Below are 13,813 nucleotides of genomic sequence, written 5' to 3'. Positions count from 1 at the left end.
GTCAACAAGCGATCGTTGCGAAAGACACGAATCTCACGCCGGCCTGAACAATCGGGACCCCAACCCTGCCCGACGTGCCGAAAATTTCTCATGGAATGTCATCACCGCGACGATTCCGTGGATGTCCAGACCGTCGGGAGCACGGCAGCATCCGCCTCATCAGCACGAAGTGGTGACTTGGTCCAAGTGCCTGATGGTAAAAAGATCAAATTACACCCAGCATGCAATTCATGTGCCAAGGCGTACAAACGGTGCGAACGCTTGGATCCAAGTGTGGCCAGAAGCATGTGCAAGAGATGCCTCAACTCAGTTGGGAAACTTCAATGCGTGTACTCTTATACTGAGCCACCTGCGATCACAAGGTGCGACACTTGCAGGAAGGCAGGAAGACCATGCAAGCAGACGAAACCCTGCTCAGCTTGTGCCGGAACAAAGACCGTACCCTGCACTCACAGAAACTGTGACCGCTGTAGCCGATTAGAGAAAGAAAGTGTGTGGTCAGACGCAGAAGAAAGAAGGACTCTGATCGATTTATACCGAAGCCTTCCTGTATACGAGGCCGTCGGAGGAGAAAAGACCCAGGTGGATTCGAGAAACGATGAGGAGTGAAACGATGAGCGGGGAGACGAGGAGGAGATATCTTGAGCGACAACATCCTAGATGTCTGACGCGATGTACTATGTAAAGTGAAAGCGAGTTTTAACGTGAACATTGCGGGTCGAGAGTGTTTCCATCCTGAACTTGACTATAAATGTGTAACTTAACTGCGTACCTAATGATTCATGTTACTTGTGAACGTGCTTGTGAAGTCAACACCTTCAATTCGTGCAAGTTCCAAAGGTGAAAATCCCGCCTTCGCTGATGACGAATTGTCCGGCGTAACCAGGACGGCGTGGTTTCAGGGTTCGGCGCGTTGAAACAGCTCGACCGGAACTGCCAACAGTCGATGCAGCCGACTTATCCCCTCTATCGTAAAGATCCAGACATAGGTCCTACCTCGATCAGTGAATTATATGTTTTGATCCCCTGCGGTATCGACCCGAACTAAGAGGAGGCCTTCTGTTCCGGTATGCGGATCAGTCCGTAAAGCTTCGCCTCCGCTCGCAAGGCAGAGTAAGCCCTTTTACAAGAGACCGACAGTGCGCTAACTCGGTTGGCACCGCCTTGTCTTAAAGAATGGCAGTATGACTATCTCTGAAGCATTCCACGGGAGAATTCACTGATGTGATCAATCCGTCACAGAGTTGAAATTCCGTTTGTCCCCTGTTTCTGCCGCCTAGTAACTCATTTCCTTAAGCCGATCGATGGTGATGACATCGGCATGTCCACGTGACGACTGGTATACACTTATCTTCGTCTCCTGAGGCTGCTGCTTACAAAGGCCATCGTTTAAGACAACTGAAACTGATCGCATCATCGAGAACCAGGAGAGAAACACAAAGGAGCTAAAATCCGGCGCCTCCGATAAACCTTGGTCTGTAATCACGATCGCTACATATACGAGTCCGGAGTTGGACTAATCGCGGAAGGGAAACAACTTGCACTTTCAAGACCGTTGCCATCCGAAATATTCAGAAACCGATCAAGATATCCACCAAAATGGCCAGCAACCCGAATGACAACAGCTCTCGATCTGCCGACCAATGGAGCGATGACTCCCCCAATGGAACTTTGCCGGCCTTTCAAGCTGAATTGTCGGCAAAAACAGATTCTGACAAAAGCTATCGCCATACAAAAATGATTTGCGACCTCAAAGACGGAAGCTACAGTTCTTTTCAAGTTGAGGGCTGGAGGGCGCCGCAGCCTACGGGACCGCAAGAAGGGTCTGAGCTCACGGTTGAAATTTCTTCTGAGGTTGAGCCTGGGTTCCCCAACCCATTTTCCATCGCATCAGGCGAAGGTGTTAACCGGGTACCAGAAGTCAAAGATCTGAAGCTGGGACCATGCAATCCATGTGCCAACTCTCATGTAGATTGCATCCCTAAGGGAAAACCTGGCACAATCTGCAAGAGATGCTCGAAAGGGAATTACACCTGCGAATACACTTATCTGAAGCCGAGAAGAGTCACAAGATGTGACAAATGCACAATAGGAAGTAGGAAGTGCTTTCAATCCAAGGTCACTCAATCCGATGCGACTCAATCCGAGGCGCCTCGATGCGATTGCGCCACCAATGGAATCGAACCCTGTGTAGACAGACCGTGTGACCGCTGCTTGCGTATCAAGGCAACTTGTAGCTGGGAGAACGTAAAATACAGCAGAGCTTTGAGGAACATTTGGGTAAACAACAGCGTGCTTGAAGCCACCGAAGAAGAAGGAGACATGGTAGCAGAAGAAGACAGTTATGACAATACCTGCCTGGACAGTCTGAGAGTCCCCCCATCCTCGTCCGGACTCCTGACGTAAGTAAAGGCTATCAGATCATACTCGAACATGGCTATAACCCCCTTGGACATCTTCTCTATGAACAGTTCCGACAACTCTCATGCTGAACGGTTGTCATCAGCACCATCAGATACCACAGTACAAGATCATGACTCGGCAGCAGATATCAAAGAGCTGAAGCTGGGACGTAGATGCGTTGAATGTCTTAGTGCTCGAGCGAATTGCGTTCCTTTGGATAAGAACGTTGCGAGCAGTATCTGCTTGAGGTGCTTCAATGGGGGATATACGTGCAATTACGCTTTCCTGAAGCCGAACATGGTAGAGAAATGTGATGAGTGTGTGGCTGGGAAGAGAGTGTGCCAAAAACCGGCTCTATGCCCAAAATGTCCTGATAAAGGGAGCAAACCCTGCGTGCACCAGGATTGCAATCGCTGTAAAAGAATCGGAAAGCCTTGCAACTGGAAAGGCGCAATAAGATCGAAGGCTCTAATGTCTCTATGGCAGACAACAGCCGCGGTTTCGGCCGTCAGAGAAGGTACTACACTGGCATCAACGAGAAGCGGACAATAACACATCTTCAGAGTAGAAGGACAATATCAATTTTAATGATAGAAGTCGATGGTGATCACCGTACAATGAGCTATAGACCTGTGTTTCTTCGTGCGTATCGGACCCTGATATTTGCATTTGGATATTTCCCTGTATAGGTTCGATTTTCGAAGCAGATCCTGCCCGCTCGAACGATCTCATACGAATTTTGCTCATTGACGAATTCCCCTACAACTGTATTTCCCGCTATAGCACCCGTAGGGTCATCCTGCTTGAGAAGATCAACGTTACACGACAGGCTCTATCTTTTGCACACTCATGTCTGACAATCGTTAGGTGTGAGCACGGATAGACTCGGCCAGAAAAGACCTGAAACGAGACTCCGCAATCACGAAACTTCGGCACCTGCTCCCGTCATCAAGTGAGCGGGAGCCAAAAAGGGTAACATACTGTGGAATCGTCAGTCAAGAAGATTTCTACGATTGAGTCAAGACTCTCAATTATGAGTACTAGCCAATAGCAAATCCGCATGAGAGGCATCGCTTGTAAATACCACCTGGTGACCTGAAGTTTTGTAAGACCATGCAATAAAACGATCACTAGACCACTGGCAGTTGGAATGAAACCTCCTTTATCCCCTGTCTCGGCTGCCAAGTGAGCTATCCGATATCGATGGCTGAAACCATTGCGCCATTGAGCTCAGGAGAGCATCAAAGGAGTTATCATTCTGGAGCTATATTGCTTTTCTGCCTGTTGACATAGGTGATATATCCGAGTGGTAGCACCATGTTGTGGTCAACAGCATAGAGTATTCTCATTTACTAGCTATCCACACGGTCTCGTAGCGTAATCAAAATACGTCAAGAGCTGATCCGAAGATCTCACGATATGGAAGGATATCCCCATAACTACACAAACGATTCTGACGGCAACCAGTGGGATTATTTCCCCGCTGACGGAAACTTCGAATTTTCGCAAGTCGAACAGGACCCAATGACTTTCAACTCACGCATGGGTGGTACTCTCGAATACGGAGGGTACCCCAACCATTCTGACCCTGCTCAAATCAGCTACACGACAAGCCAGAACAGCCCACATATCTACAACCAATACGAGTGGGATACGGCAGCTTCTCAATACACCTATACTGGTGTCATCACGAATTCCGCATACTCCTGGTGGAACAGCGAGGGGGTTCACTCTGGAATGCCGATGCTACCGGGTTCGCTCATGAATCCCGCTGCAGGAACATTCGCGGAAATGCCCTCAAACTTTGAGTTGCAGTCAGGGATGACCATGGCGCCGATTTGTACTCAGGAATCGTACAGATCGATTGCCTCTGAGCAAGGATGGAAGGCCGAAGGCAACTTCAAAGAGGAGTGTAGAGACTGCAAGCGATCTCAGAATGAATGTGCGTGTATCAAACAGGACACAGGGAGTGAAGGGCTTGAGACAGAGAAGCAAAGAGAAAGGCGATATGGTAAGAACAGTGCGATGATCGAAGGCCCGGCTATCTCCTTTCTATCCTTGCTGAAGAAGTGGTCTTGCCTTGCTATATAGCCCCATCTTCACGTTCAAGAATGGAGCCGAGAAAACCAACGCATGACAAATTCATACACTTCGACCCCGCACGTCCACGACGTCCGAAGCTGTTACCCGGCCAAGCCTGTAGGTCTTGTCGTGGCAAAGGGAAAAAGTGTACGCATTTCGACCCATCGAGATCAAAGGGTTCATTGGCCCCTGTCAAAAACAAAACGACCGAACGATGATGTGCAAAGAGGTCTAATACAGCCTGGCGGGAGGAAGTAAGGAAAGGAAACTCTCGAGCTCTTACTGTTGATGCTGGAGATCCATAAGGATGTCAATGCCGTGAGGGAGATATGTATATCGAGAGACGATATCGAGAAGGAGCAGGACTGGATCGAAGTTCAGGCGAGCAAGCGTTGATTGTATGGACCCATTCATTTGTATATCTGTATACGGTCCTGAGTCACTACGTAATGGTTATCACATATAGCCACTGTGGGATCTATACATGTAAGACATTTACTGATACACTACTTGTATTGTACCGGCCAGTGGCGAGCGCGCGCGACATGCGTTTCAGGTATCACTTCTACTGAATTGCAGACATTCCGCAGCCCTCCCTTACAACTTTCGCTACTAAGCCGACTCATTACTGAAATAACACACGAAATAGCTCATCGAGCCAATAATTGTTCAGTTTCAGGAATTCCGAGATGTTCGTCTTGGAAGCAGCGCCCCTGACCGGACTGCTTCAAACTGACTACCCGTCGCTATGCGCTGGATTTCATATACGCAAACATCCGGAGGACCGGGTATTTACCACAGTATTCTGATTGATGATTTGGATGGTACAATCACAGTCTGAACACATTTGTAAGTCGGTCCCACTTGACGAACGGATTGGAGCCAGAGACGAGACCCATCATCAAGCGCTCGCCGATCCGGAATTCCAGGATGAATCGCGCTCACGTATAAGATTTCATGCAGCAAGCGGAGAGCTTCGAGATGCTACACTAGCTGACTAAATTCAGAGACATAGGACAGACAGCATACAACCGAAGATTGTCGCCTCTGACATCAACTCTGCCGGGGAATATCTCTGTTTGCATGACGATCCGAGTCTAACCATCTCGGAGCCGAAAGTGAGTGGCTGCGCGCGGTTTGTTTACAATTCGGCCAACTCCAGCTTGCAAGCTCGACCTCTCATCACCTCACCTCACCTCGTCACCACATCCGCCACTATGTTCCCATCATCTACCACTCCAACTCACTCTGCAACGCAAACAGCGACCCTTAGAGTGGGTCCAAACTGGATACGATGCCGACGACCCTCAAATTCCACCCAAAGGCATTCTCATTAGCTATGCTCTTGGCAGCTCACGGATGGAGGAAACGATCCCTCTCTGGATCAGGGGCGGTCGGGGCTTTCCTCGTCGGGTACGTCGAGTCTTGTCTTTCTTATACGAAACGAGAACATCCTCGGAATGTAGTAGATGATAAAGCTGACAACTGGATCCGGTTCGATGATCTCGTGGGGGTTGTTAGGTACTTGCATCTGGCAAACGATAATCCGGTCTTTGGCGTAGGGTTGATCTCGTTCTGTGAGTTCTCAAAAACTGGCCTCCATCCTGTCTCTGTTTTCCGTACCGGTAGATAAGGATATGATAGCATCATACTGATAGCGTTGGTATGTCTCCATGCTGGACTCGTTCTGGAATGCAGACGCACTGGGAACGCTGGCCACAAAAGTACGTCCCCACCTCCATCCTCCTACTTCTTTCTTCCACCAACCAAGATCCCCATAACTCAACTAAGCCCTTCATCCTCATCCAACCCGAACTTCCTTTCAAACCCTTAGTACAAAGCCCACCTAAAAGCCCAACTCGAAGAATCCCCCTACCCGACCTCTTCTTCGGGTCTCCGGACGGCCTCGCAGGTCTTGAGCAACTCGATCCCTTCCTTACTCTGTTCGTTGGTTTATCGGTTTACGTTGACGGAGGAACGATTGGGGCGGGTCGTCGGGTGGGTGGGGATGAGGGGGTTTGTTAGCGGGGTTACGAGTGCCAGTGCGGGGAGTGGGAGTGGGAGTGGGTGGGAGGTCTGGGGGAAGGGGTTGGTGTTGGGTGCTCTTGGGTGAGTTCTGTGATGCGACAGCTAGGGTCAGGGGTCAGAATAGGGATAAGGGATCATGAGCTCATCAGGGTGGTTCTGGATGTGGTGGGATATAGGCATCTGGCGACTTGTCTAGGCGATACCTTGTCCTCTGAGGTGGGTCCACAGTCATCTCCGCTTCTTAAATCCGATTGACTGCCCATATTGTGCGTTACACGATGACTGAATTGCTACTTGTTTTCGAAATCGCAGCTCGGTATCCTCTCCCCCACCCGCCCTATTTTACTGACAACCCTCCGCCCCGTCCCACCGGGTACGAACGGGGCCATCTCCTTGCTCGGGACCACCGTATCCCTAATCGGGGGTGCTGGACTGGGTGCGTTGTTCTGGGCATTAGACGGCCGGACGAGATCAGGATTACAAGAAAGTTGGAGCAAGTGGATGGTTCTAGGGGGGGTAGCGGGGTTGGGAGGGAGCTTGTTGGATTCCGTCCTTGGGTCGACATTGCAACGGACTTTGTATAATACCGAGTCGAGGAGGATCTTGCTGCACAACCCTACTACGGGCGTTGCGAAGCAAAAGAACAAGGAGAAGAAGACCACGAAGGAGCAAGTCAAGGAGGAGGTAGAGGAGACGACATCGTTGGAGGTGATCGCCGGGTGGGACGTCTTGACCAACAATCAGGTCAATTTCATCAGCAGCGCTACGGTCTCAGGGGTCATGGCGTGGATGGCGTGGACTGGGGTGGTATAGAGGTGGAATGATGTAGGCTTGGTGCATGTCCTGGGATTGTTTTGTTGTACAGCGGTAGTACACGGTATACCCAGATCTCAATAAGAGTTAAGACGAGCATGGAACTCGGCAGATCTCGTGCACTTTGGACGAGCTTCGGCCGACGTAGAACGACATGGAACGAATCAACAATGTAGCTGGGGATTTTCGAAAAACAGCTCGACTGCCATATGTCATTCTAGAATTCTAGATCTTTGAGATGTTATCGCCCTAACTTGCTGTCGACGGAGGAAGTTGCCACGCAATCTGGCAAGATTTGCTTCCGACTCTTGGCGATATCTCGGAAGCAAATTCCGGAATAACCTCGACCTCGACCTTGTTCGCGGTAAGTCGCCGACATACAACGCACAGCAGTTCTGTGAGTCTGCGAGCAACCTTACAGCTTCGAGTTAGTACCTCGAGTCGAGGAACTCAGCGGGATCCCGGTCAGCCATGTACATCGACATCGCCCTCACTCCGGCCGAAGAGACCTACCTCCTCTCAGGATTCCTCATCTTGATCCTCCTCGCTCTCGTGCTCTTGCTCCGACCGAGGTTGTTCAGCCGAGGACTCGCTCCTTTGCTCAATTTTATCAAGCTCAAAGGTTTAGGGGCGGGGGTTGGGGTTGTAAGTAGGAGGAGTTTGAGCTCGGCTGGAAATGGGACGGGGGGGATGAATGGGGTCTTTCCGTTGTCGATGCCGAGTTCGAAGAGAGACCAGGATGGAGCAACAGGCACGAGACGGTCAAGCTCAAGCTTGGGGGCTAGCTTGATATCCGGATGGAATAAGCGGTGGCAGCTCATCAGGAAAACAATCCACGATAACCCTGATGATTTCGGCCACGGCTGGGCGTCGTACTGGCCCATCCCGACCTGGTCGATGTGGACGACTTACCCACCGGTCTTGAGCTGTTTGGAGGATGTCTTCAAGGACGACTTGAATCTGGATCTGGATGTGAATTCGAAGAGGCTATCTTTGTCGATGGAGGTGGAGGAAGAGATCGTCACCCCTTTAGAAGAGGGGTCGAGGAAGGGGAGCGTCGGGCTGGGCATTGTTGGGGTGGACGTGGTCAAGCCGAATCCGAATTCGAGTTCCAGGTCGAACTCTCTGGTCGACCCCGTACAGGGGTCATCGACTTCGACTACCAATATTAAGGAGGAGGAGGGGGAGGAGACGAGAGAAGAAGACCGGACTGAGGAGAAACCTGTTCGGGATGGGTTTTTCCCGGTCAATTATGCTATGACGGCGGTGACGATGACGACCGATCCTGTTCAGCCTCCTACCTCTACCTCTATTCCTACCTCGACTTCAATGTTGGGAGCTCGAGAACCTCGGTCGCCTTCTTCGACGGAGATGAAATCCCAAAACCCGAACCAGAGTCCAGGGATGGGAATGGGTATGACGATGGGCCGGCGCTTTACGGCTAGCTCTTTACACCCGGACGACCACCCTAAATCCCAAACCCAATCTCCCAATGCCGACAATATCTCCACCTCGACCTCAACAGAACCGATGCTCATCCCCTTTACTCCCTTTCCCAAACCCTTCCCCTCCACCTCCACCTCTACCTTTGCCTCGAACAATCGATCTTGGGCTTCAAGAGCACGACGTCTCCTCTTATACACCTACACTCGGTTAGCAGGTCCGGTGTGTCTGGTAGCGATGGGGTTCGCATTAGGGGTGATGGTTTGGCAAGCTGGACAGAGTTGGGGGAAAGTTTGGAGAGTGACGTTCGGGAGGGGTGAGCATGGTATTGATATGACGGGTGGGGAGGTTGGAGTGGGTCAGACAGGGACGGGGATGGGAGGTCTGGGAAAGAGAGGAGTAACGGACGATCAGGGGTTAGGGTTGGAAGGAGTGATGGAGGAGGGCTATGGTTATAGGCCGGAAGGGGGGAATGTCGTACAGGCGCTGGTGAGTCCACTTCCCTCTTATCAGCATGTGATCTTTCTGAAGGGCAGGACAATGACTGATGCTTCTTCTGGATGGTGGTGCACTACTGTTCTGTAGATACCGGGATGGACGGTCCCGTTCTCTCATATCGTGCCTATTGTGGGGACCTTGCTCGTTGCTCAAATCATCCACGAGGCAGGCCATGTTATCGCTGGAGCCATGTGAGTACCGGGTTTGGCGTTTTGTGGGCTATACGAGGCCAAAGCAAAAATTCAAAGCTGATGATGTGGTCGTGGTCGATGGTACCTTGCGGCCGATCGGCCGACCTATAGGGACTCGATCAGACCGACGAGACTGGCCTTGAATCTGCATTTGGTCGTGCCGGCCGCATCGGTCACTTTTCCCAAGACCACCTCTGATCTCGTACCGTGAGTGCCCGCAAGATTCTTGTATGTAATGATATACACGCTGATCGTCCATATTAACTTTCTACCACGTCCACTACTATCCGCCGCGATACCTGATAGGTCTTCGAGACTCCGTATGGCAGCCTCCGGCCCTTGGAACAACCTGTTGACCTGGGCAGTGTTGATGACGATCGCTGCGACGAGGATGTCCGTGGTCTTTTATCACGATTATACGGCCCAGGGGAGGGTCGTCTTGGGGATCGATTCGGTCAGTACAGCCTAAAAGAGTCCGAATGCATCTGAGGACTTGAAGCTGATATCCCTTTGTGGTTGATGCGGTGTGTGGCACGGCACAGGATTCCGCCCTGAATGGACACATACCGATAGGATCAATCATAGAATTCTTGGACGATACCCGCCTCTCGGGAGAACGTGATACATGGTCCGACTATCTCCTTGGCAATCAGTACATTGGAAATCTTCACAGCAATAAAGGCGGTATAAGAGGTGGACCCGGGCTAGACGAGAGCCGAGGATGGTGTATCGATAAGAAACGGTATCTCGCCTCCTTGACGCCTACGACATCGGCATCAGAAGGAGCCGTGGGGTGCCCGGGAGGGTTGGTGGAGTTTACCAGTCTCCCTAGCAATGTCCCTGTCGTACCTACCGCTGGTCAAGGTGGAAAGGACAAGGGCAAGGGGATGGGGACGAAGAGGTGTCTCCCGGCTTACCCGCTCTTGACATCGAGAACGTGGGCTTGTCCTTGTTCGTCCGCATCTCAAGTCTGCGTACGGCCGGTACCGGAAGAGAGGATAATGAGAATACAATGGAGGTTACCCCGCGCTACTACCAACCTAGCGATCGGATTCGGGGCGCATGCCGACAGACACCCCGGTGCAGGGGTAGGCGCAGGGTCAGGGACGGGCGGGAAGAAGCACGATGAACAGGGGCCCGTTGTCGTACTCTGGAGCGGAGAGAAGAGGGAGATCTGGGAGACGGTCAGGGTCTCTCGGTGGGTGGGAAGGTTCGGGACGATAGGGAGGTGGGTGGTCGGGTGGTTTGAGCTTGTTTTCAAGTGAGTCTGGGACCAGGTCTGTTGCGGCGTAGGGATTTCCGCTGACGAACAAGATGTGTCTGCAGCTACATGGCCACGCTGTCGTTATCACTAGCGCTTCTCAACGTGCTGCCATTACCTCGGTTGGACGGTGCTCATATGGTCGAAGCTGTGCTGGACCAGATCTACCCAGGCACTCGCAGCGCCACGGCCGCAACATCCACGACAGGGGCCATAATACCGGCGGGAGGCGACGAGGAGGACGCGATCGAACAAGGGCTGGTCCCGCTCAATCCACAGGACGAGATCGTACAAGTCAAAAGACACAGGATCGAGAGGTTTGTAAGCGTTGGAAGTGTTGGGATTGTGGTGATGGCGATCGGTGGGGGGTTGTTGGCGTCGATATTAGACGGACGATGAATGTGTACCGTGACCAGGCGATCAGCGTGACCTTGAGGCTCTCGACGTTCGAGGACGGGTGAGGGACGGGATCGGTCGAGGTGTTGACCGATACTGATCAGCCTCATTGCAGGATCGTGTTCATCCTCGATCATGTGTAGATCGTGTGGATGATGTATAGATGGGGAGCGTTTCAGGTGACGAGGAAGGGGGCGACGCGTATCTTTTGTTGCTTGCGACTTCGGGTCTGGACGGTTATTCGATCATAAGCAGCGGCAACCTCATGGACACAGACAATGAGTTGAGACAACCTCTCCGGTGCCAGTAACCGATCTTCGATTGTCCACTCGCCACTGACGACCAGCCCACACAGTCCAACAGTATGTTCCTCTCTCGTCGATCCATTCGAGCATCGAGCTCCTTCTTGTCCGCCGCCGCCCGGTCGACCCGGAACGCCTCGTCACTCGTCTACATCGAGCACAAGGATGGGAAACTCAACGATAGCGTCCTCCACGCCGTCACCGCTGCCAAGCAGGTCAAGGGGGATCTGAACGCTATCATCATCGGGACCGAGGAGGAGGTCGGCAAGGTCACTGAGGAGGTCAAGAGGTGGGTACAATAAATCAAGGCCTGGCTTGATCGGAGCGAGCTTTGGGGAGATCGGACAGGCGGTTCCGATCGGGTATTGACGATCTCGCTCTCTTTTTGTCGTGCTTTCACCTTGATCCGGTTCGACTTTGCAGGATCGACGGGTTCAGCAAGATCTACACGGCCAGCTCTCCCGATTACGCTCACGGACTCGCCGAAGGCAAGTATCTCGTCCACACAGTTCGACCTGGTGAAATCAACACGCTACATTGTCACCCCGTGCTGACGCTACACCGAACACCTATCCGACCACCTCGATACGATACCTCAACAGCCATCACCCCCGTCCTAACCAAATTCCTCGACTCCTCCAACCCCACCACCCACCTCTTTTCCGCCCATACGGCGGTGAACAAAGACCTCTTCCCCCGTCTCTCCGGTAGTTTGAACGTGAGCATGATAGCCGATATCATCTCCCTTACCCATACCGAAGGTGCGGAAGAAGAGACTGTCTTTAAGAGGCCGATTTATGCGGGGAATGCGATTCTTGAGATAAAGACGACTAAGGATAAGGATAGGGTCAGGGTTGTCACGGTTAGGACGACGGCTTTTGATAAAGCTACTCTGGGGGAGGGGAATGGGGCGGAGGTTGTTCAGGTTGAGGCGGTCGGTTCGACTAGTGAGTCGGGAGTGCGGCAAACGTTCTGTCGACAACTGAATCTGATCGTATCGAAATCCACGTTCTTCCACTTCCTATTCCACCCTAACTGCCAACTTCATTACCATCGCCATCATTATCATCAACGTCACGATCGACCACCGGCATCCAGGCCCGACCAAGCACCTCTCGGAAGAACTCACCATCTCCTCCCGACCCGACCTCTCGTCGGCCCCTAGGGTCGTCTCGGGCGGACGAGCGTTGAAGAGCGCGGAACAGTTTAACGGGGTCATGGAGCCTCTTGCGGATAGCTTGTCTGCCGGTGAGTCTTGTGATGCTTTATGGACGGGAGTTTGAGAAAGATAGGGGTATGAGATGCTAATACGGTATTCATTTGTTATTGGTAGCTATCGGAGCATCGAGGGCGGCGGTAGATGCGGGTTATGCGGACAACTCGTTGCAAGTCGGACAGACTGGAAAGGTGCGTTCCCGATTCGTCTCAAGCTTCCGGTACCCGTACCAAGATGGGTACCAAGATGAGAGATGCTGAGGAAAGTTGAACTTGGGAAAATCATCGCTATTTGGAAATCGCAGGTCGTTGCCCCCGAGCTCTACATGGCCGTCGGCATTTCGGGCGCTATTCAGCATTTGGCGGGGATGAAGGAGAGCAAGATGATCGTCGCTATCAACAAGGTCAGTCTCATCTCCCATGTCACTGGTCACTACCTTGTTGTTTCCGTTCCTTTGTTCTTGTTCCTACACTCGGGTTGATTTCTGATCACAACGATCACAACGAGACTGATCCGCTCGTTTACCTTGCCTTTCATTCTTCGCAGGACCCGGACGCGCCGATCTTCCAGGTCGCCGATCACGGGTTGGTAGCAGACTTGTTCACCGCCGTGCCCGAGTTGACCGAGAAGATCAAGGCTGCCAAGGCCTAGGTCTGGCACTAATGCGGGTCACAGTGAGGAACGTGTATTTGTATGGTCGGACAAGAAAAGGAATTGAAGCAAATGGATTATATGAAAGGCATTGAGATACAGTGTGCGTTCCGGTTGAGCCGATGACGATGTTTCCGGCTCTACGGAAACCACTCTGCTTCGCTCTGCGCTCATTGCGGTCTATCAGCAGAAGAAGTGGAAGATTGTTGCTCTGTCTGGAAAGATTGCGGCTCGGGACCAGAAGCCTCATCAGCAAATCCTCCGAATCTGACCCACAGTGAGGTATGCCAATGACTACCGTGAGGCTGCAAGATTGACTGTCTGAAAGGGTCTTTCGGATCTTCTGTCGGTACGAAGGAACCGATTGTGCTAGCGGAGGAGTTTTCGATTCGCGTCGAAGCTTCGTAGCCGAGACCAGCGATGTTATTGACGTTGTTTCCGATGGCGATCGGGATCGAGGCTCCTGGACGGCCGTCAAGGAAAGGAACAGGCTTTGGCCGGATGGGCACATACCCTGTGTGAGACGGTA

General features: G+C 52.0%; 3 protein-coding genes across 3 annotated transcripts; all 3 read left to right on the top strand.

The window, feature by feature from the left end:
- The first annotated feature begins 5,713 nt into the window (after positions 1–5,713).
- On the top strand, positions 5,714–7,528 carry HD553DRAFT_347828 (integral membrane protein DUF92-domain-containing protein). The gene is made up of 6 exons (XM_046183328.1): positions 5,714–5,898; positions 6,007–6,062; positions 6,184–6,209; positions 6,320–6,594; positions 6,690–6,729; positions 6,826–7,528. The coding sequence occupies exons 1-6, from the start codon at positions 5,780–5,782 to the stop codon at positions 7,324–7,326; spliced, it is 1,017 nt and encodes a 338-aa protein (XP_046039064.1). The 5' UTR covers positions 5,714–5,779; the 3' UTR covers positions 7,327–7,528.
- A 212-nt stretch (positions 7,529–7,740) lies between these two features.
- Positions 7,741–11,373, top strand: HD553DRAFT_304974 (uncharacterized protein). Its single transcript, XM_046179092.1, has 6 exons — positions 7,741–9,258; positions 9,355–9,458; positions 9,570–9,665; positions 9,765–9,912; positions 10,001–10,719; positions 10,785–11,373. Exons 1-6 carry the CDS (start codon positions 7,798–7,800, stop codon positions 11,116–11,118), a joined length of 2,862 nt encoding a protein of 953 aa, XP_046039063.1. The 5' UTR covers positions 7,741–7,797; the 3' UTR covers positions 11,119–11,373.
- Positions 11,374–11,415: 42 nt separating this feature from the next.
- On the top strand, positions 11,416–13,369 carry HD553DRAFT_153412 (DHS-like NAD/FAD-binding domain-containing protein). Its single transcript, XM_046176761.1, has 7 exons — positions 11,416–11,706; positions 11,841–11,905; positions 12,020–12,364; positions 12,516–12,665; positions 12,751–12,824; positions 12,938–13,036; positions 13,180–13,369. Exons 1-7 carry the CDS (start codon positions 11,480–11,482, stop codon positions 13,282–13,284), a joined length of 1,065 nt encoding a protein of 354 aa, XP_046039062.1. The 5' UTR covers positions 11,416–11,479; the 3' UTR covers positions 13,285–13,369.
- Positions 13,370–13,813: the final 444 nt, after the last annotated feature.

The sequence above is a fragment of the Filobasidium floriforme genome (assembly GCF_021052385.1).
Source record: "Filobasidium floriforme strain CBS 6241 chromosome Unknown HD553scaffold_3, whole genome shotgun sequence".
NCBI lineage: Eukaryota > Fungi > Basidiomycota > Tremellomycetes > Filobasidiales > Filobasidiaceae > Filobasidium > Filobasidium floriforme.
The sequence above is the reverse complement of the archived record's forward strand: the minus strand, read 5'-3'. Positions and strand labels throughout refer to the sequence as shown.

Excerpts from the sequence above, each read along its gene's own strand:
- HD553DRAFT_153412 (XM_046176761.1), top strand. The coding sequence starts at position 11,480 with ATGTTCCTCTCTCGTCGATCCATTCGAGCATCGAGCTCCTTCTTGTCC. Across the intron at positions 12,825-12,937 it reads AAGTCGGACAGACTGGAAAG|GTCGTTGCCCCCGAGCTCTA; the intron begins GTGCGTTCCCGA and ends TGGAAATCGCAG. Across the intron at positions 13,037-13,179 it reads TGATCGTCGCTATCAACAAG|GACCCGGACGCGCCGATCTT; the intron begins GTCAGTCTCATC and ends CATTCTTCGCAG.
- HD553DRAFT_304974 (XM_046179092.1), top strand. The coding sequence starts at position 7,798 with ATGTACATCGACATCGCCCTCACTCCGGCCGAAGAGACCTACCTCCTC. Across the intron at positions 9,459-9,569 it reads CATGTTATCGCTGGAGCCAT|GGACTCGATCAGACCGACGA; the intron begins GTGAGTACCGGG and ends GCCGACCTATAG. Across the intron at positions 10,720-10,784 it reads TGGTTTGAGCTTGTTTTCAA|CTACATGGCCACGCTGTCGT; the intron begins GTGAGTCTGGGA and ends ATGTGTCTGCAG.
- HD553DRAFT_347828 (XM_046183328.1), top strand. The coding sequence starts at position 5,780 with ATGCCGACGACCCTCAAATTCCACCCAAAGGCATTCTCATTAGCTATG. Across the intron at positions 6,595-6,689 it reads TTGGTGTTGGGTGCTCTTGG|GCATCTGGCGACTTGTCTAG; the intron begins GTGAGTTCTGTG and ends GGTGGGATATAG. Across the intron at positions 6,730-6,825 it reads GCGATACCTTGTCCTCTGAG|CTCGGTATCCTCTCCCCCAC; the intron begins GTGGGTCCACAG and ends TCGAAATCGCAG.